At 44.4% G+C, this 21,303-nt stretch overlaps 1 protein-coding gene across 3 annotated transcripts in view; it reads right to left on the reverse strand.

Annotated features, from left to right (window-relative positions):
- LSAMP (limbic system associated membrane protein) overlaps positions 1-21,303 on the reverse strand; it is a 1,403,176-nt gene that overhangs the window by 431,596 nt on the left and 950,277 nt on the right. Inside the window, exon 2 of one of the 3 annotated variants that reach the window (XM_081908544.1) lies at positions 17,008-17,086. In XM_081908544.1, the coding sequence (XP_081764670.1) occupies positions 17,008-17,086 (79 nt within the window). Of the gene's footprint in view, positions 1-17,007; positions 17,791-21,303 lie in introns of those variants that run through there. The other 2 variants (XM_081908543.1, XM_081908545.1) reach the window with 2 other exon arrangements.

The raw sequence follows: 21,303 nt of genomic DNA on the forward strand, positions 1-21,303 counted from the left end.
TTGGTAAGCTCTCTGCTGTTTTATACTAGCGAAAGGCCCGTCATTATGACAAGTGAGGTGTGTATGAGGGAGGGACTGTATATTAGAGGGATCCCTGGAGTGCTTGTAGGTGCAGGGCACCATGAATGAATGGCAACCATTTAGTAATAAAGGGATGAAGCAATCCAGGTTCTAAATTCACCCTCTGTTCCCATGATCCCAGTATTTGGAGTGGGGATTTGGTATGCCCCTTCTCAGTTGTCCCTGATTGCAACCCATTTACTTTGTCTCAAAGAATTCAACAGCTTTTTAAAATGTGATCCTGCAGTACAGATAAAATCCTGGGAACTGACTTGTTATATAATACTAGGTAACATTCCATGTTTGACAGGCAGGAGAACAGTTAAGAGATGGAGAGAGCTAGCTTTCTTTCCCACAATGTCTTCAGAAAGAGAGAAGGTAAATTGCTCTCAAAATGGTTCCCCTCTCAATGATGGCTACTGACAGGATCGATGAGCATACGACATGGTGGGCAGGATCTGGTTTCACCATGGAATTGGCCCTAAGTGTAGCACTTTACTTTTCCACATAGGAATTAAGAGGATCAGTTTGTAGATTCCCTTATATGGAATAAAGCAATATACTCTGGGGCAATGCTGGAATAGGTGCTAAACCTGTCATATTTCCTGGTGACTCCCACCATTTGCAATGAAACCAACTTCTATCAGCCTAGCCATATTCTGGGCACTGTCTCTTAGTCACATCAGGTGTTTTTGATAACTGGGTTGGTAGGTGAATGAGCATCTAGATGTTGTTATCTGTCATCTGTAATGTTGGTTTCAGCCAACATGGCCAATGGTCAAAGTTGCAGTCCACAATATCTGGAGGTTACCCCTGCAGTACAGCATAGTATTTACCTTTCATAGAATCACAGCATTATCATTGAGTAGCCGTGTTCCCAGAGCTATATGTTTGCCAAATTTCATCAGATAGCCATACTCTAGAGCTTTGTGTTTACACATTTTATGACTGACATTGAGGTCTGATTCATAGCACCAAACAGCAACATGCAACATCAGTGCTCCTGTATTACAACTGGACAAACACTGAATTAGCTGTGTTTGCCTGTAGATAATGTCCAGGAGTGCTGGACTAGAATGTATGGACCCATGTTCAAAACTCCACTGTGAAGTTCCCTGCCACTAACTCTTAGCCTAATCTACCTAATAAATTGATATTGCCTCATATCTTTTATGCACAAGTGGCTTTATATATTATGGATCTTGCTACCTATTCCTAGTCATGTTCTCTGAGTGCTGAGAATTGGTTCTGATGATAGTCCCCTGTGGCTTACTTGCACACAAAAGAGCTCAAGCAATAAAGCTACTTTGCATGAGCAGTCTAACATGGAAACTATGTGCACACATGAGATTGCAGTTTTTTCTGCTTGCAGTAAAGAAGGAGCAATTTGATGTTCTAGTTCATGACAGAGGAGTGGTACTCATGCATGAGTTTGTTCCTTACATGAGTAGACTGCTTGTCCAGCTGAGCTATGGAGTGTGTTGCAAAGTCTCATAACATTATATAATTATAACTCATGATTATGTGACTCCTGGCTACTCCCTGGTAAGCCGACACAGGACTGCAGCATAAGTTTGCAAAAGGCTGTTTAATTCTTGTCTCATCTTATCTTCCACAACAGTGCTGAGTACAACATACAACTGCTGTTCCCCGTCTTACAAGGACAGACATATTTTGTATTAGCTGTAGCAAGGTAGAAATCTGAACCCAGGCCTGATTACTGTCATCTGGTAAGGGTTCAAAACCAGAAAATGTGATAACTGAACTAAATAGGAATAAACATGATCCTTGGCTTTGTGTTATAGAAACACAACATACTTGTAAACAGCAGTACAATCTATTTGCAGCATTAACACTGCATACCTCTGTTTCCTCAGCTTGCTGTACTACCCATGCTAAGTAGCTAAATGGGCTTACACAGCATTAGCATAGCATTTTATTACTTCTCATTTCTATAGTACGTCGATGCATGAAGTATTTTATTATTCTTACTGCATTTCTGCTCCCAGCAACCTGCATGAATTAGGTGAGGCTGTGAGAGGGTGGTTTGCCCAAGGCCACCCTGGCAGCTTTATGACTGAGCAGGGATTTGTAACTAGTCTCTAGCACTCAAACCCAACACGTGATACTTAGAAAAGCACCCCAACTTTTATATAACAGGACCTTTTTAGAAGGCACTGTTAACAAACACACAGACACATATGAAGACTTGGGTTGGAGTTGTCCTAAAGTGAGTTATACTTTCTGTCTTCCACAAGATATTGTCACTGGCGCTGCTTGATTTTGTTTTGCTTCCCACTTACCAACTCCTTTCCACAGTTCTCTTTCATTTATATCCTTGAACTTCAGACACATTGGGGCAGGAGGGGGAGAGGGAGAAAGAATGCCTTACCACACCAGAGAGACTCAGCTGAAGCCCCAAAGACAGGAGCTGTTTGCGCTGCTGCTTCTTTCTCCATAAATACAGCTGAGACTATGACTGGGTAATTGGCTAAGTGCCTGTCAGCTTAATAACAGAGAGGGAGAGGGAGATTTGTACTTACTATTCAAAGCCATGGATGCTTCCTGCCAGTGGATTTCAACATGGGTTTTGTTTTGCTAGGTTAGCAGAGAGTGAACGGACACAGGGTTCCAAGGAGTTGTCTCTCCTGCCCTGTTCACACAAGGATTGGTGTGGAAAAGCACAGGAGGAAACAGACAATGTGGAAAACAGTAGAATTCACCCAGACCTTATGCAGTCATCTGGCACAGTTCAAGCTAGCCAGGCACCACTGCTTCCCCTAGATCAGGCATGGCCAAACTTGGCCCTCCAGCTGTTTTGGGACTACAACTCCCATCATCCCTAGCTAACAGGACCAGTGGTTAGGGATGATGGGAACTGTAGTCTGAAAACAGCTGGAGGGCCAGGTTTGGCCATACCAAATGGGCTGCAAGAATACTTTGATATGGAACCTGTGGGCTGCACACTGCTTTGTTGTGTGGAGGGGGTGGGAAGGAGGCCAAAATTAGAGGGGGGCAGCCTTTGCACTGCCTTCCAAACACTGGCTAAGTGGCTCGCTAGGCTTTGGAAAGGATGTGTGAGGCTCTGGCAGAGTCCTAGAGCCCCCCCTTCCCAAGACGGAGGACTCTAGGACCCTGTCAGAGCCCTCAAGTCTCCTTTCCAGAGCCCAGTACTTCACTTACCCAGTGGCGTAGCGTGGGGGGTGCAGGGTGGGCTGGCCGCACCGGGCGCAACGTCTGGGGGTTAGGGTTAGGGGGCGCAAATCCACGGGTTAGGGGGCGCAAATTACTTGCCTTGCTCCGGGTGCTGACAACCCACGCTACACCACTGCACTTACCCAGCTTTGGGAAGGTGGTATGAGGGAGGGGAGGGGTGTCAACTGTTGCTGAGGGCCACCAAAAAAATGCCTTGAGGGCCATATGTTGGACCACCAATGGTAGCTAAGAGTATATGGCTGCCAGCATTTGATTTTGGAGATAACCTGAACTTTTTCCAACTGAAGGCACCATGCTCTCTGAATTATAAACCTGTAAGAGCATTTTTTCACCCATAGAGTATAGTCTTTATACTATAATGATAGGTCCTGAGTAAAAGATAGGATAGAATGGTATACAGGTGGCAATTAAATGTTTATTAATTTTTATTTAAAACTGATTGGTGTTATGCATGTGTGTCTAATATATTACATCAGAACAGATTGCTCATTGGGGTTAAAGGGGAGATACAACACAGATGCTATTTTAAGAAAAACTAATTTGAGGCCATTCTTGTCCTCAGGACCCATCTGTAAAGTATAGGAGATGCAGTTTCAGATGCTCTTCAGAAACCTTGCATGGCTATATCAATTTTAATGCCAACTAAGTAGGGAAACATATGGTACTTTGTAGCAAATTGAAGTGTGTATGCAGACTCAGGGGAGCAGGTTGAACCAACACAATCTGACAGTTTCTCCTCCACCACTTTCTTTAACGTAAGTTATAGATTTGATATTATAATACTGTATGTATATCAATCAGTAAAGTCTTATTTTGTTCTTTTCCCATGCAAGTGTCACCTGTGATTTGTTAATCCACCTATACAGGCCCCTACAAGCATATAGTTTGCATTGATATGTACATCATTACGTGCCTATATTCCAAATTCCAGGCAGGTACCCTTTGCAACTCTCCTCCATTACCAAGTATTTTACAAGTTTCTCTCCTGCCAGGGTTGTATATTTTGCAGCATCCTGTCTCCCTAGGTGTATATATCTAAAGTTTCGGTACTATATTAAGAATACGTAAGATACCAGCAAAAATATGTAGCAGTATCTCTATTCTTTACTCCTTGAAGTCTGCACAACAGAGCTTACAAGGGCTTTCTCTTTTTCTCTTCTGTGAAAATATGCATGGATTTCCCCCATAGTGCTCACAAATGCTTCATCCTGAGGGTGGCTTCATAAATTCAGATTTTGGTATGACAATTGCTGGAAAAACTAGGTATTTTAGTGTTTCTTTGGATGTTCAGGCATGTTGTTGTTGGTTCTGCATATTCTCAGAGATGTAGTTTTCCCTGCATCATACACTCAGCTGTACCTCCTCAAATTCTTGTGGACAAAGAGAGCATGATTTATAGACATTTTGTAAAGAAAAACAGTATTCTTCATTTCAGAACATATAGCAGTTTCTTCTACCCACTGATCTGCTGTGTTTGACTTGTCTTTTCTTGAGGGATACTTGAAGCTCCTTAGTTTGTTTCTTATCCCCTTGTTCTTTTCATCCAAAACCCAACAGGAAAAAAACGTGGGTTCCCTAAAGGGATAGCTAGGGGAAAGAAGAGGCTTATGATAGCTTAATGTAGCCAGCAGAAGGTTCTTATAGGAATATTTCCTGTTCCGTTCTTCCTTGTTGGGTAGAAAGTCTGGTGCATCCCTGGTATAACCCATCTGGATTCATCCTGACCTTGTCGACTCTACCTTCAAGGTGCTCACATTCTGTCACATTTCCATTCTGAAGCACTATGAAGAGCATTAACTGCATGCAAGGCACAATAATGGGGGGGGGAGAATATTGTTTCTATATATCTATGCATCACTGTTTCATGGTGCTGTTTCATACTCTATATTTTTGAGGTGTAAAGGTATTTGAAGTGTATGCCTAAAAATGGAACATGTGAATGCAACAATCACATTTACCACAAAGGGTCACTCATCAGAGAGTCATATTTTGCTACAGCTCCCACTTGAGAGCACATTTGATAGCAAACTTGGGGGGTTGCCTTTTTATGTTGAAATGGCCTTGAGTTTACATTGCATTTTGTACAGATTGAAGGGAAACAACATTAATGGCTGTGTTGCATTCTGCTCACCTGTGAAGTTCAGCTGCATATAAATGCTGCATCTAGTGGGTTGCATCACGGTGTGAATAGGTCTCCCGAACACCGGTAGGCTTTAAGCATTTATTAAGAAACCATCCTTACTGAGAAAAGGGCTTACTTGCATTTTGACAGTCAATAAAACAGTAGGGTAATAATCTTGGTTTGAGGGGTGGGAGCTCCACTATTCCATTCAATAACAACAATGCTTTTTTTTGTAGTCGTGTCAGTAAATTTAAACCGCTTTATAGCCTGAACATGTATACAGCCAATCTTTAATGAAATGCTCTCCACTGCATTTTCCTGTTATAAACTGTATGCTAATAAAAGCCATAATCTATGCAGCTCTCACTTTTCCTTTATCTGGATTGTGCAGGACACAAACTTTGTTTTAATGCCATGTTGCTGTTCAGCTTGAAGAATCTTTATCCACATGCACAGTTCCAAAATATCAATAAAATATCTGAAGGCCAAAAAGCATTGCATTTGTGTTATTACTGGAAATTTAATCCAAGTTCTTCTTTCCTGGAAGGCACGCTTGCAACTTTTATAAAATGAATGCCTTTGGGCTGAAATTTCTCGGTCACATTCTTCTTCAATTAGAATATTTGTTGCAATTGAAAGCAGGCCATTTATTCTTATGTACAGTCAGTGTTGCTCTTCATTTTGTATCCTCGCCTAATTTTTAAAATGATCGTATAATTTAAACGAAACGTCTTAACACGCACATTGACTTGAACTTCTTTGCTATGAACCATCTTTTGGTAGGTACTAAATGTCATATATCTATATAATCTTAACCCTATGCGCACTGGAAGGCAACCTTAAGGAATAAGTAGTGAGTAAAAGAGAAAAGAGCAGGCTATTTTCATCCTCCCTCCCCACAACTTCTGGCTAATCTGTGATAGCAGGCAATTGGCAAAGCCTTAGCAACTGCCACAGACCAATGATGCTAAATGGCAAATGATGAGACTGAGGAAGAAGGTCAGTTTGCTGCTTCTTGGGGCTCTGGTCTCTCAAGAGGCTGCTAACCTTCCAGAGGCTCCATATATAGGTAAGTAGTCGTCAGTGGGATGGGGAGGTTTGCATTGCTTACCTGACATCCATTGCTGCGCCCCTATCTCATCCCTCCTCTCCCTCTTGATAACTGGCAGTCACTCCAGCCATTGGGAAGCACAGCTAGCCCCCACCCCACCAACTGCAATTGCACCATAAAAACCTCACTCTTACTCCTGGCAGACAAAAAAGAAGAAGCACAAATGGAGAGCTGAGCTACTAGATACTCCAAGGATAGGATTGCTGTGTTGTAGCTTGCCACATTGCTGGCACAGAAGACACCTTCATTCCTTGATTCATTTATTTATTCATTGCATGTATATCATGCCGTTCCTCCAAGCAGCAAAAGGAAGCATGCTAACATAGGGATTGTTCCCATTTTATCCTTGCAATAACCTGCCACTGTACCCGGCTTCGTCTTCAGTCCAAGTATGTTTAGCTTTCCTCAGAATCATCGGATGTGTGCTCTAATCCACTACAAACAAAATGCCCTCCCTCTCTAATAATTCAGCAGTGTACACGGTGCGTAATCAAAGAAAGTTAATGTGATCTGCTATATGCTGCTAGATAAATGCTTTTTCAATCCCTGCGCTACCACTAATTGTAAGAGGAATGAGTATTTAGCACAATTTGTTTTCAGCAACTGATGTGGTTGGCATTTACCTGATGTGGTAGACAGGAGTAAAAGACGTAGGAAAAAGAAGACCATCACTCTTTAGACACACTTAGAGGCAGGATGCTACAGTGGTCCAGATTCCAGGCAATGCCAGCAGGTGGCCACAAACCCAGAAGCTGAGCCAAATTCCAAGATGGCAAGGCCAAGAATCATAGAATTGTAGAGTTGGAAGCTCAAACATACAACCCTGACAATAAAAGTCTCGTGCTCTACCAACTGAGCTATAGAAGTTAGAAGAACAAAAATTTAGAAGAACATGGGACTTTGCTTTTAACCATTTTCCTGCATCACACTAGAACAGAACTGTAGCTTGTTAAGGATGACAGAGTGAAAACCAAAGCGCCCCCCTTTTCTCTGTGCCCACCTCCAGAAGAAAGTGGCACACAGATTCAGACTTTTCAGCATGAATGCATGTTGGTTTGGAAGGCCAGGTTCATAAAGAGTTGCGAAATGTCCAAGTTCAGAGGCACTGAACACCAAATGCAGGGGAGGACTGTTACAATACTGTCAGGATTATGGTCTTCCCAGAGGCAGCTAGCTGATCACTATGGGAAGAAGAATGCTACATGGGGCTTCAGACTTTCATGATGTTATTATGTGTTTAAAAAGTGTCGGATCAGACAAGTCAAGGAGCAGCAGTAAGAGAACAGAAACAAGCAAAGTCAGGGTTAATGTTGGGGTCAAACAAACAGCTGTAAAGGGTTGGTTTGGCATGCAGGTCAGGATCCACTGCACAAAAGCTTTCTGTCCCCAGAAAAGCCCTTATATAAGGACACCTGGCCATTCATTTTCAAAATACTGTGAAGTTGAGCCAGTTACAACTCTTCATGATACTGTCCATTACTGCACAAAGCAAAGACTCTGTATTGGTCCCTGTGCATCAGTAATATTTTATATATCACATATCAGTGTGAGTCTCTGATTATAGCTTCTCTGGGTTATATTCATGTTTTTACATATAATCCAGATTAGACAGACACATTACTGTTAAATACAATTGCTTGAATCTCTTCTCTCTCTCTCTCTTTTAGCTTTTTACTCAACTCAACCCAGGGACTTGAAATTCAGTATCAGCAGTTGCTTTTATCAAATTATTGCATTTCCCTGTATCCCACTGCAATGAAAAGATTGTGTATTAGCACAGATTGACTTAATACCAAAGCATCTCCCGCCCTTCATCTGTACCCACATACAGGAAAAAAGTGCCTAGTGGTACATACGTCCCACATTTCTCTCAGCGTGACTGTGATTAGGGCTTAAAAGAATATAAATTTTCGTATTTGTGAATCAAATGTGTGTATAAATTGCCTTTGATATCTTTGCATTTGTACTCCCGAGAATATGAGCATCAAGTTCAGCTTTGACTTCAAATGCCATTGGTTCAGCTAGCATCACTTTTATCAGTACAGTTAGTTGTTCTTCCTTCTTAGGACTGTTTTGTTTAAATCCACTAGCAGAAAAAAACATTGGCCTAGAGGCTATTTGCAATGGCCATCTGCTCAGTTCTACTCAATATGCCCAGTGCCACTTGAGGTTTCATTTTTATTAGAGCTCCATAAAGGACTCCTAGAAGATTCAGCAGTGGCTTTCTGCACATTTTCATGAGATGCCTGAAAGACGCAGGTTGACAGTTCTAGAGCAGGGTGTATAGAGCAGCTTTCACAAACCTGGTGTCCTTCAGGTGTTGTTGGGCTACAACTTCCATCAGACCCAGCTTGCATGTGCTGGCAGGAGGCACTGGCGGAGAAAGAGGAGTGCAGGGGGAGCGCACTGCCCCTGACAGCACAATCCCCAGGGTGCCATTGTGGCTGCCCTCCACCCATGCTGGGCGGCCCGCCCCCAGGACGCGCCCCATGCCACTGCGGGCAGCGTGCCCCACCCTCGGGAAGCACACCAGCCCCACCACCGCATGCTCTCCGCCCCCGGTGCCAGAGCATTAAGCTCTGCCACTGGCAGGGGGTGATGGGAGCTGTAGTCTAACAACACCTGAAGGACACCAGGTTTGTGAAGGCTAGTGCACAGTGTAAATATTTTTGCCTTTCTGAGCACAAATTAGTTGGGCAAACAGCCTTCTTCAAGGCAGCAACTTCCCAATTCACAGACTACTTCCATTACGGTAAAAGAAATGTGAACTATAAAGTTTAGTATTATCATTATATTTTATATTTATGGTTTATATCTTAATGCTTGTGTTACTGATTTTTTATACTATGTAAATTGCACTAAGTGGTGTATAAAATAAAATAAAAAAGTCATAATATAATATGTTTTTAGTTCAGAAAATTCACAAAGCTAACTTCAGTTATGAATAATGTGTCTACATGTCTATGGTGGAAATAATAGTGGTGTATATCTCTCTACCTGAGAACAAAACATTTTATATGAGGTTGCCATCCCTTTATGAAAGGAAACGCCATGCATAAATCACATACCATGACAAGATATCGCCAACACATTACCTCACTGTTGAAAAACAATGTACTGGCTGCCAGTTAGCTACAAGACTAAGTTCAAAGTGCTGGTTTTGGTGTATAAAGCCCTATATAGCTTGGGACCAGGATACTTGAAAGACAGCCTCGCCTCTTCTTTACCCAATCAATCACTGCATTGTGCAGGTGAGGACCTCCTACAGATACCATTTTACCAGGAAGCCTTTTCTGCACCATGTAGGAAATGGGCCTTTAGTGTTCTGGCACCTATCCTCTGGACTTCCACTCCCTTGAGCATTAAAAAGGCACCATTCCTGTTGTATTTTCAGCACCTACTGAACACCTTCCTCTTTCAGCGAGTCTTTTAAACCGAGCTCTTTCCCAGTCTGTATTGGGATTGCTTTTAATTTATTTTAAAGATGTTTTAATCTTTTTATTATTTGTTGCTCTGGGTTTGTTTGGGAGGAAGGGTTGGATATATATGTAATAAATAAATAAAATTTTGAAGTCTGCACATTCACAGAATCATAAATCTACCGGGCAAACTCCAGAATTAAAATTTGATCAGCAAATGTAAAATTAATAGTCTCTAATAAAACACCTAGTCTAGGTTCAAATGTCACTATTTGCCACACACAAAAAACACACAAAAGTTGAGCTTTATTTGTGAATCTGATGTGTCATTCATTTTAGGTCAATTTGCATAAGGTCACATAATACTGATTGCATATTTATGAACTTCAGTATTATGACAAATGTGGAGACAGCCTTTGTGAACCTAGTATGCAAAATTCAGAAATGGAACATAAACTCCAGTTCAATTACTGAAAATTAATGAGACTAGATTAATCCAACTTTGTACCGAATAATATTAATCTTTTGGTATAAGAATCTAGGGTGGACAGGCAAAATCAGAGATGTGTATACTACCCACCCTTGTATCAATTGCAATACTAAAAGGTGGTCATGAACCCATGCTTTAAAGTTTAAAACACAAGTTCAAGATATAAGAGTAAATAGTATTAAACAAATGTCTGAAGGTCCTTTTTATGATTGAGAAGCATAAAGGCTGAAATTGAGGTACACTTACATCCTCTGTCTACATTCAGTAGTCGTACCTTGGAAGTCGAACGCCTTGCCAATCGAATGTTTTGGCTCCCAAACATCACAAACCTGGAAGTGACTGTTCCAGTTTGTGAACTATTTTTGGAAGCCGAACATCTGACAGGGTTTCCACGACTTCTGATTGGCTGCAGGAGCTTCCTGCAGCCAATCAGAAGCTGCGCTTTGGTTTCCCAATGTTTTGGAAGTCAAATGGATTTCTCGAATGGATTCTGTTTGACGTTCAAGGTACGACTGTACTGCCAAGTCTGTACCACATCAAGCTCCCCATGTCTCACTACTCTCCGTTTCAGTAACTGACAGTGATGCTCAATATTGGGAGGCTGAGTGTACAACACTGCCTCCCAATGGTCCTACCCAGACCTTGAACCTGAAGACTCCTCTGAGGAAGAACAAAAGCAGCAGGATTCTCCACACTGCCAGCAGAGCCAGTGGAGCCCCAAGACTTCACACTGGCTGCTTGAAATTCTGGCTAGCTCTTTAGAGCCTCCTCATCTCATCTCATATCCCACAAGGTCACAGAAGCAGAGGAGATGGCAGGCCAGCGAGGAGCTTCAGAACTGCCAACATACCTAGTTGCACATGAGGCTACTTAGGAGGAAGGGGAAGTGCATAGAAGCACCTGCTTGAATCTGGACCTGACTATGAGCCAGGAAGTGGTTGAGCCTACAGCTCCCAGTCTGAGCTGATGTGTTGCTGAAGCAACAACTCTCCCCTAGGTGTCAGCTTTCCAGAGGTAGGGAAATGGGCAGTGAGAGTGGAGTCTCATTTTATTTTCAGAAGTCTTCTGATCATGCAGATCCAGCTGAGAATTAATTCTAAAACTAATCTTGTCGTACTTAATGATATGCAATCTGAATTAGAAGGGCATTTGAGTCTTGGGTGCTATCTTATACTCAGTGCTGAAAAAAACTGAATTAGTTAAATGGTCTTTAATTAAAAAAGCGTATTTCTGGATGTTGAAGCAGCATGAATATACATGCATGTGCAGGCATGTTAATGCTTATGCATATTGCCTCTATAGAGTGTGCACAGACTTTATTTAGGGTGCTGGCTTTATTTCAATGATTAGCAAAAGGTTTCATATAGTTCTGCTGCTTCTTTCCTGGGGGGTCCGCATGTATTTTCTTCTATGCCTTTCTTCACTATGTTTTGATTGTTGCTGTTACTTTACTATTCTGATTTCAATTACTGCAAGCCACTTTGAGCAATGCATATGCACTGGCAACATGGGTATAAAGGATGCATAAAGTAAGTTTGCTTTCTTTCTTTAAAAGCTGTGCATTGCGCCATTACTACACTAGTTCATCCACTAACAGTGTTTGTTTATTATTGTATAGCAATGGGAGATTCTTTCTATTATAGTACTGCAGGTAGAGGAGGTCATAAGCAAAAGCAGAAAGGATCTTCTGACACAACACTTCTGAACAACCACAACACAAACATACAAGCATTTGATCCCTTTTTCTTTTCTGCAACGTGAGATTCATTTTATGTAAACAATTCAAAGCTGTGCATGGCATGGTGTTATAAATGCCCTGTTCACATGGCATATTGCTGCCAGCACATAATACTAGTGTTTAAAAGCTTGCCTTGGCTGTCCATACGTTACAGGGCCAGGTTCAAGATTCTTGTATTAATATGCAAGATCCTTAGCCACTTGGGTCCACAACTCCTTAAGGATGATTCTGTATATCCTTGCCCAATCACTGACACCTTCAGAGAATTAGCTGTTATTGGTCCCTCATGTCTCAGATGCTCAGACAGTATCCACCATGAGTTATGCATTCAGTACTAAAGTGCCCTCCCAGCTGAGATCAAACAGGCACCAAGAAGGTACACTACTTCTTCACACAGCATATGGCTAAACCATGGACTTTTGCTACCACAAGAGGCAGTGATGGCCACCAAGTTGAATGTCTTTAAAAGTGGATCAGGCAAATTCATGGAGGAGAAGGCTATCAATGGCTACTAGCCACTATGGATATACTCTGCCTCCATGGCTGGAGGCCATATACTTCTGAACACCAGTTGCTGGAAACCACAGGAGAGAAGAATGCTGTTACACTTGGATTCTGCTTACGGGATTCCAATGGGCATCTGGGCTGGCCACTGTGAGAACAGGAGCCAAGACTAGATGGGCCACTGGCCTATCCAGTAAGACTATTCTTATGTTCTCCCAATTTAACTTCAGGAGCTAGACAAATAGCTTTCTATTTCAGCAGGCATTTTAAGGAAGTTGTGTTTATGTGGAGAGTTGGTTTCCCCTGTGGTTTTTGTTTGTTTTAAAAGCTGCATTATTTTGATTGATGGATTGTTGGTGGCCAGTCTCGACCACTCTGAGGCTTTATATAAAGAGATTCAGACTAACCACCAAATTTTAAAATAATGTAGTGGGGGGAGGGCAGTGCTTCAAGACAGTGTGGGCTAACTCTGTATCTACTGCTGATGCATCCTTTGATGACATTCCCTCCACCATCCACAAATTTTCATCCATACATCAGATGCACATGCACATGCATAAAGCTCCTGCATGGGGCATGAGTCCAATTGCTCATGTGGAGAAGATCTTTCAGTGCTTGGGGATTGTCTGAACCCCTAAATGTCTGCAGCCTAGTGAGAATAGGTAGCTTCACCTCAAACCCAACTGCTAGAAAAGCTTTTCTATGTCCCAAAGGTTCCCTACCCAATTTTGTAGGGACTTTGGTTCTGCTTCAGGTTCAGACATTGAGTTTTTTGAATGTGGGGAAAGAAGTAGTGTGATCTCCCTGAAGACGCAGGATTGGCTCTGGGGACTTTCTTGACATAAGAGTTTCTGGTGGATTTCCTTTGGGGTGTATGCTGAAGGAAACGCCCTATGCCTATTCCTCGTCCTGGTTCTTAGTGCTCCACCTCATCTCTAGTTCTTAGTAAGACAGATGTCTTCCTTGTGACATTGCCTAGGGCAATGTCACAAGGAAATGGTTGGTTTTCCACCCCACCTGCACTAAAAAAAAGTGTGGAGACAGGCTCCTTGATGAACCTCAGACTAAGAGGCACACTGGGTTTTTTCCAGGAGCCTGGCTTAAATGCAGGCTGTTGGCTAAGGTATCTCCCACATAGAAGCTGCACACATTTCCAGTTGGATGTTTTAAGCACATGTCCAGCAGTTCAGAACATGTCTCTAGAAAAGAAAAGCCCATTTTCTACTGTGTTATCCCATGCTGAATCAGCTCTGTACAAACATTCATTCAGGTAAAAAGGAACCCTGCTCTCAACCTCCACAAGTGTAAGGGTTGTAGTAGTAAGTGGCATGAGGCAAAGCAGCAGAGTCATCCCCCTGATACTGGGGCTTATGCTGCTTAGCTTGTAGGAGACTGAGGTGGTGGAGTGGCAAGGTCAAGGATGCATGGCAATGGCAGCCCCAACCTAACTGCCACTGAACCACACCCCAGCCCTGTCAAGTAAAGTAGCAGCAATGTCAGTGTTGGAAGGGTGGCTCTACCCTCAACTGTGCGGCTACCTATCTGTGCTGCTACGGTTCAAGTGTCCACTTTGTGCACTGGAACTTGCATAGGCTTCTGCACGCAAACAACACCTTCCACATATCCAGAGAATGAATCACATGAATGGGTTTTATACAAATAGGCACTATTCCACCAGGAGCCTTAAGTACAAGGAGGGTGGGGCAAGACCAGAGGGTGTGACCCCAATCCCTGGTCCTGCACACTAATTTCTTCCCAAATAAACACTGGGAGGAGTAAGGAGTACTAACTACACCAGCACTAGAGTTATCTCTGTTAGCTTTGCAGTTAAGCAATAGATTTGTGCAGTCTACAGTTCCTAGTAGTATTTGTGGACTGTAGTGCTCCTAGAGCACATCCTTGAAGTAATTGCCTCAAGTGAACACATTTATGTGCAGCATGCACAAAACTCCCAATGATGATAGGTAAAGCCTGAACTGGAGCCTTGCCTGTAGCAAATTTACAAAGGATGCAGACATTTTTGTTTTCATTGCACTGAAGCTCTGATTTCTACAGCAGGAAAGTTCAGTTGGTTATCTTATTAAAATTGTCAGTCTTCAAAGTTTATGTACTCTAGCCCAACAGGACTTGGTGCAATGGAAATATGACCTTCTTCTGAATTGTGCGTCTCTGTCCTGGATGCCAATATACTTAATAGAACAAAAGCATGCAAACACATTCCTAGCCTACCCCACTTACACAAAAGGATGAAATTGGTACATGCACATTTCATGTCACATCCATGCAGGCTAACACACATCTTCCCAGTAAATGCATTTTGAGCACCAAGTATCTCTAGATAAACTCCAGGGCTGCAAGGTTAAGTGGGAAATAGAAATCCAATGACCCCTAACTGGGTAAGTGAGCTTAATGACTTCACTGCTGCCATATGTACACAGAGGAGCTGAGCACACTCCCTCTTGTGCTACGTGGGAAAGGGGGAGGCCAAGCCAGAGGAATTACTGTACCATGCATTTTAAAATGGAAGGGAACTAAGTGTAGGGGAAAGCCCTCCTGGAAAGGGGCTAACAGAGGCATGAATCCTGACAGGGCATGAAGATAGAGAAAAGACTCCCAAGTCAGAGAGAGCACCACCGTTAGGTGTTTGTAGTTCAGCTAAAGCTTTCCATCATGAACGCAAGGCAGATGAATTACTCGGTAAATCCTATTACTCCATGTGGATAAACCTTACATGCAAGTTAACAAGTCTGGAGAGCTGGGGAATGGATTCTGCTGAAAGGATATTCCGGGATAAGAACACTCTCAGCTCATGAGAGCTAAGAGGAGAAAAATACACACACTCCTGTTGGCTTTGCATTCTGAAATCCCTTCTCCCTGCACTAATATCACCATGCGCTTGAAATATGAGGAATAAAGATAATATACTATGCTCTAGTCCTCCTGCACCCGGAATCTTCAGAGAGAAAACAAAGTGGTGAGATCCATAAGGAAAAGAGATGACCCCAGTTAATATGAACTCAGGAATATAGTTCCAATTATTGAACAGAGGGGCAAGGGAATGAGCGTGGGCTCATGTGGCAAGAGTTCAGGGTTGTGTCTACTAGCTACCAATTCTAGGGGAACAGAATAAAAACTTTGCTGTTGTCATTAGCTTTGCCAAGGAACTGCTCCCTGGGTGTTTGAGGGTTGTGCGTTATCAGCTCTTTGCATAGATTGCACTCTTATTCTAAATCACATCCAATAGTTTTAGTGCTATAATATGCAGAACGCACATACTCACGCACACACAGAGCAGTTTCATCAGTAGGGCAATTATACTACCTTAAATGGAGCAGATTACAATACTATAAATTATTTTATTTCAATTAATAGTGGGGACTTTTCATTCAACATCTAATGTGGACAGGGATTTATGCAGTCCCAAATTTAAGGAGGCAGCACAAACCAACACACTTTCAGGTGTGGTATCCCACCACCAGCCACCCCAGTCACACATGTATACACGAAACACACCTTTCCTTCAGGGCTAAGCAAGAAAACCAAGAGAGCAAGCAGGCATGAAGAGCCGTGGCTCAAAAGAGTCACCCAACAACGAACCATATACCATCTGAATTCAAACATTCAGTTCAAACTATTATTAGCCAGAAGTGAATTCTGTCATCAATAGAGGCAAAGTCACCCCCCACATCCCATTTTTACATGAGCCCAAAACAAGTGGGAATGAATTCATTTAACCAGTGCTTGAATTTCAGAAGTGCATAATGATTGGGAAGGAGAAAAAAACATTTCTCATAACTCCTTTCCCAGGTGACTGGTCATTTAACAACACAGTGTGTGTGTGTGTGTTCTCTCAGACCCAGCTCTTTTCATTTAAACAGTGGTGTGAATACTGTATACCCATTTTCACTGAAGGGCAAGTTGCACACCTCTCACTTCACTCATTCTTATCCAAATAAAAGCAAGAGAGAAAATAGATGGGTGTTGGCGAGGAATACAAGAACTGCCTCCTATTAGCTGATGCAGCAGGATTTTCAAACATTTAATACTATTTGCCTCCTGGTACTTAATACTTTGGTAACAGCGGGATAGTTCCTTTTTATGTGCATATTTAACATAGCATTTGAAAGGCAAATAGTTTTGAGTCAGTGGTATTTGCCCTGTACGTGTGCATGATGAATCAGAATCAACTCCACATCAACATATTCCAAGTCACAGTCACATTCAGACGTATAGGCACACACCAGTCCAGCCCATCTCCTTCTCCCCCAACCCCGCCACACAGTTCAGGACTGTCGAACGAGAGACACGAAGATAAAGGAAGAACAAAAGTTGGCCAATCGCCCCTACCTGAGGATGGCTGTGTCCCCCTGCCTCACCGTGATGTTGTCGGTGCCTCGGTTATAATCCACGCTGCGGACCGGCAGCCCTGTGGGGAGAAGGCAGAGCAATCTCAGTAGGACCAGCGGGAATTGTCTCCGATCGGGCTGAGCCCTTCCTACCATGGCTGGAGAGTTGCAAAGGATGGAGTTCCCCCCGCTCTCTTTCTGCCTTTATTTATCTGGGTGCTCGGAGGAGGATGCCTTTACCCCCGGAGAGGGGACGAGGAGCAGCAGGAGCAGGAGGAGGAAGAGGGGGCAGCCAGCGAGAGGAAAAATCCGAGAAGCCACCGAAAAACGCGCAACTCTGCCTTTTTAGCTGGGCAGATCTCGCTCTGGCTTTTCCCCAATTGGTTCTCCTTTCCCTCTTCTTTTTGCCGCTGCTTCTCTCTCTCTCTCTTTCCTCGATGCGTTTCTTAACAGAAAGTCTTTCTTCTTTCTTCTTTCCCCTCTCCAGACTTCCCCAAAAGCAACCCGGGCTGGGATCAAAATGAAGAAAGCGGGAGAGAGAGAGAGAGGATTGATTCACGAAATAAAGGAGGTGCGGGGGGAGCGAGACCGGAGGAAAGGGGGCCGGCGGAGAGAGAGAGAGAGAGACGAAAACAAACAAATCAAGCAGTCCAAAAGAGCTTCGAAAGGGCAAGCGAGCCCCCCGAAGGCGAAGGGCTGGGACTTTGCCTGCCGCCTCCTCCTCCTCTCTCCTCCCCGGTGCGCGGATGCTCCTGCTCGGGCGAGCGGCTGAGCAGTCTCTGAGCGCTCGGCTCCCTTCCTAACCCACTTTCCCAGGCGGAGCGAAGGAGGGAGGGAGGGAGAGAGAGCGAGGGGAAGGGAGGGCGAAGCGCGCCTCAGCGCCGGAGGAGGGGGAAAGGGGGTCTCCTCTCCCGCAGCCTGGCTCTCGGGCCAGTGGCGCCCACACGCGCGCCCTCCCGCCTCACGAGCCCCAACCCGCCTCAACTACTCCACACACACACGGCGGCCCCCTTCCGCCGCCCCACCAGCCCGCCCAGATCAAAGCCCCGGTGCTCCTCGAGGTTGTCACGACAACAGCTTCATCTCCGAGGCCTGGACGACTCCACCACCACCGCGACTACCACAGGGCGGCAGGAGGCTCGGGAAAGAGAGGGAACCGAGGGGCCTGGGGAGAGAAGGCGAGGGGGAGAGAAGCGGGGAGACGGGGAGGCTGCGGCTGGATGAGGAGAGATGAGGCGCGATATGGAGGGAAAGAGGGGTCTCTGGGCGCTGGAGGGGAATAGAGCAAGGCGGGGGGGGGAGAAAGTTGGCCCCTTAAGAGTCGTATTTCACACCCCTGAGGGTCGTATTACTCCTTGGCTGTCGTGCCCCCGCCAGGGCTGCTCCTCTGCTCGCCACCACATTGCATGGAATGAGGGGAGGTTTCTGGGCGCTTGTGGTGTTTCTGAACGCTCCCCTGCATAATAAAGCTCCCTTTCAGAAGTAAAGCAGAACTTCGCGGAGAGGGTCCTTCAACATCTTTCTCTAGGACGTGGGAACTTCTTACACGCGGGCGCGGCGGGGGACAGTCCAGTATTCTGTTGCCTCAGCCTGCCGCCTTCTTTCTGACGTGAGGAGGCACTCGCTGAATTCAGGAGCTGGCAAACTGCTTTGCTCCATTAAACTGTGGTTTGCACTGCAGCAGTTTGCCAAGCCTGGCAGCTTCAGCTTCTGGTGGGTTTGGCAAAGGGCAGCAGCTTTCAGTGGGAGACGGGGCTTGGGGGAGCACAATGATGAGCACAAGTCCATGAGCACAAGTTGGGCATGCATGCTGGTCCTGAATTCTATATGGGTGCACCTATCATTTGAGGGGACGCTGGTGGCGCTGTGGGTTAAACCACAGAGCCTAGGGCTTCCTGATCAGAAGGTTGGTGGTTCGAATCCCCGTGACGGGGTGAGCTCCCATTGCTCGGTCCCTGCTCCTGCCAACCTAGCAGTTCGAAAGCACGTCAATGTGCAAGTAGATAAATAGGTACCGCTCTGGCGGGAAGGTAAACGGCGTTTCCGTACACTGCTCTGGTTCACCAGAAGCGGCTTAGTCATGCTGGCCACATGACCCGGAAGCTGTACGCTGGCTCCCTCGGCCAATAGCGAGATGATCGCCACAACCCCAGAGTCGGCCACGACTGGACCTAATGGTCAGGGGTCCCTTTACCTTTTATCATTGAATGCATACAACAGTTGGGGGGGACTTGCAGCCCAAGTATCTAATTGGGCCCCCCAGGCCCCCCCTTTCAGCCTGTGGTGCTGTTTGGCCCAAGCCATGCCTACTTGTCCCCTCATATGACACAATGTGCAGAGCAGGAGAAGTGTTGGAACCAAATTCAGCTGGGAGGTGAATGAAATATCTTTCTTGGCAGATCGAGCTCAGCTGGGACTGCAAAGGAAGAATCTTTGCACCTGCGGTTTTAAGTTTAAGACTGTGTGCATGCCAAACATTGAAAGCACACTGCCCCCCCCCCAAATAAGCCTGGGAACTCTTTTCTTTTCACAGACCTACAATTCTGGGGCAACTAATGTGTTTTAAATGTATGGTGTGTGCATGGCCTAAATCACCTGAAGTCCTATTACAGTGACCTCAAGTGATTGAAAGGTGGGCAGGCTGGGGAAAGTTTGCCACTTCTAGGTCTTGCAGTCCTGGGCACCAAAATGCTTGACTCCCAAGCTAGAAAAGCATATTATGAACCACAGGTATGTGGACTTAAAGTTTGTTTGCATGCACACAAGAACTCAAAATATATGGAGGTCAGGAATAATTCAAAAGGGTGTAAGCCCCCAATTTAAGTATCCATTTCTACTTCCACTTATCCATTTCTACCTGAATAAATGCCCAAACAAGGTTCTTGTCAGGGGAAATTAGCCCTTAATCCATAAGGTTCTATGATTCTATTCTTCCAAGAGTAGCCTTCCCACTCCTCTCATTCAGTGCATCATGGGAGTCATACCTCAGTGTTTCTACACATTATTCAGAACAAGGTGATAGACTGAGATGATATGACTGCCCTGATATTTTATGAGAAGGTGGCATATAAATACTATTATAAATAAATATAAACAAAGTATTCTAAACTGCATCACTTCAGACTAAGTGGGATGGGCATATCTTTTAACACCATCTCCCACTGTTAAAAAACTCCCTGATCCCAAACCAGAGATCATGAGGTGATAGAATTCTGGCTTCTACCATTTAAGGCTAGGGTGGGGTAGAGGCACATATTTAACACACGCCCCAGTTTAAAAAGCTCCCTGATCCCAAACTGGGATCCCAAATCTGAATTTATGCAGTCCAGAATGCCACTACCTGGGCTGAAATTACCCTGTCACTAACATTCCATTTTACTAAACTATAACCTCCAATTGCATCTAAAGCTGGGCTGATTTCCTTTCCTTCCTTCCCCTTTGCCTTCCACCCCCCATTCCTTTTTCTTTACTGTGTTCAGCTTGAGGCTGATCTATATATACTGCTATTAATGGAGAGCAGAAAATCTTCCTGAAATATAATCACAGTGCTATCCATATGTTTGAATACCCTTTTTACTGCAATATCTTAACATTAATGATCACACACACACACACCACAATCTAAGAACTGAGGAGTGAGGAAAAGAGACAACAAAAGGTTGGCAGTTGGACCTGGGGGCAGAATTTTTGTAATGACCCGAAGTTTGACAGAGCGTCCTTAAATCATTAGACCTTTTGATGAAAAGGGGAACATTCTTGTGGGCAATTAGCATTTCAGTTTCAGATATTGCTCTTTTATTCTTCTTTCCTTTTCCTTCCCCAGATGAAACAGTCACAGCCGCACCCTCAGACCAGCCCTTTCCTCTTGCACGCTCTCTCCTCTGTGCCCCTGGCCTGTGAGGGTCTAATTGGAGTGCAGACAATGATGGCATTGAGTTGCCTGCAGTGTGAATGCTCAGTCTGTCCTCCCCCAATGCCAGCACCGGCAGCTGAGCCCCAGATCCTTGCAACAGCTTCGCCAGCTTGACCCAAAGAGCATTCACAGAGCAGCTCGTGCACCATCGCCATCATTGCACAATGATGGGAGATTAATTAAGTAAGCGGGTAGGGGGCAGTTAGCCTGGGATGATGGCTCAATCAGTGTCGGTACCCTCCCCTTTTTCCCATTCCTCACATACATGAGACAGCCATGCCCAGGGACAATCTTAATGATGCTGCCAGATTCTGTAATCTGGCTACTACCAGGACAAGAGCATGTGACAGAGGAAAGGATTAATAGGAAGAGAGCTTATTTTTT

This window comes from Podarcis melisellensis (assembly GCF_964234715.1).
Source record: "Podarcis melisellensis genome assembly, chromosome: 4".
NCBI lineage: Eukaryota > Metazoa > Chordata > Lepidosauria > Squamata > Lacertidae > Podarcis > Podarcis melisellensis.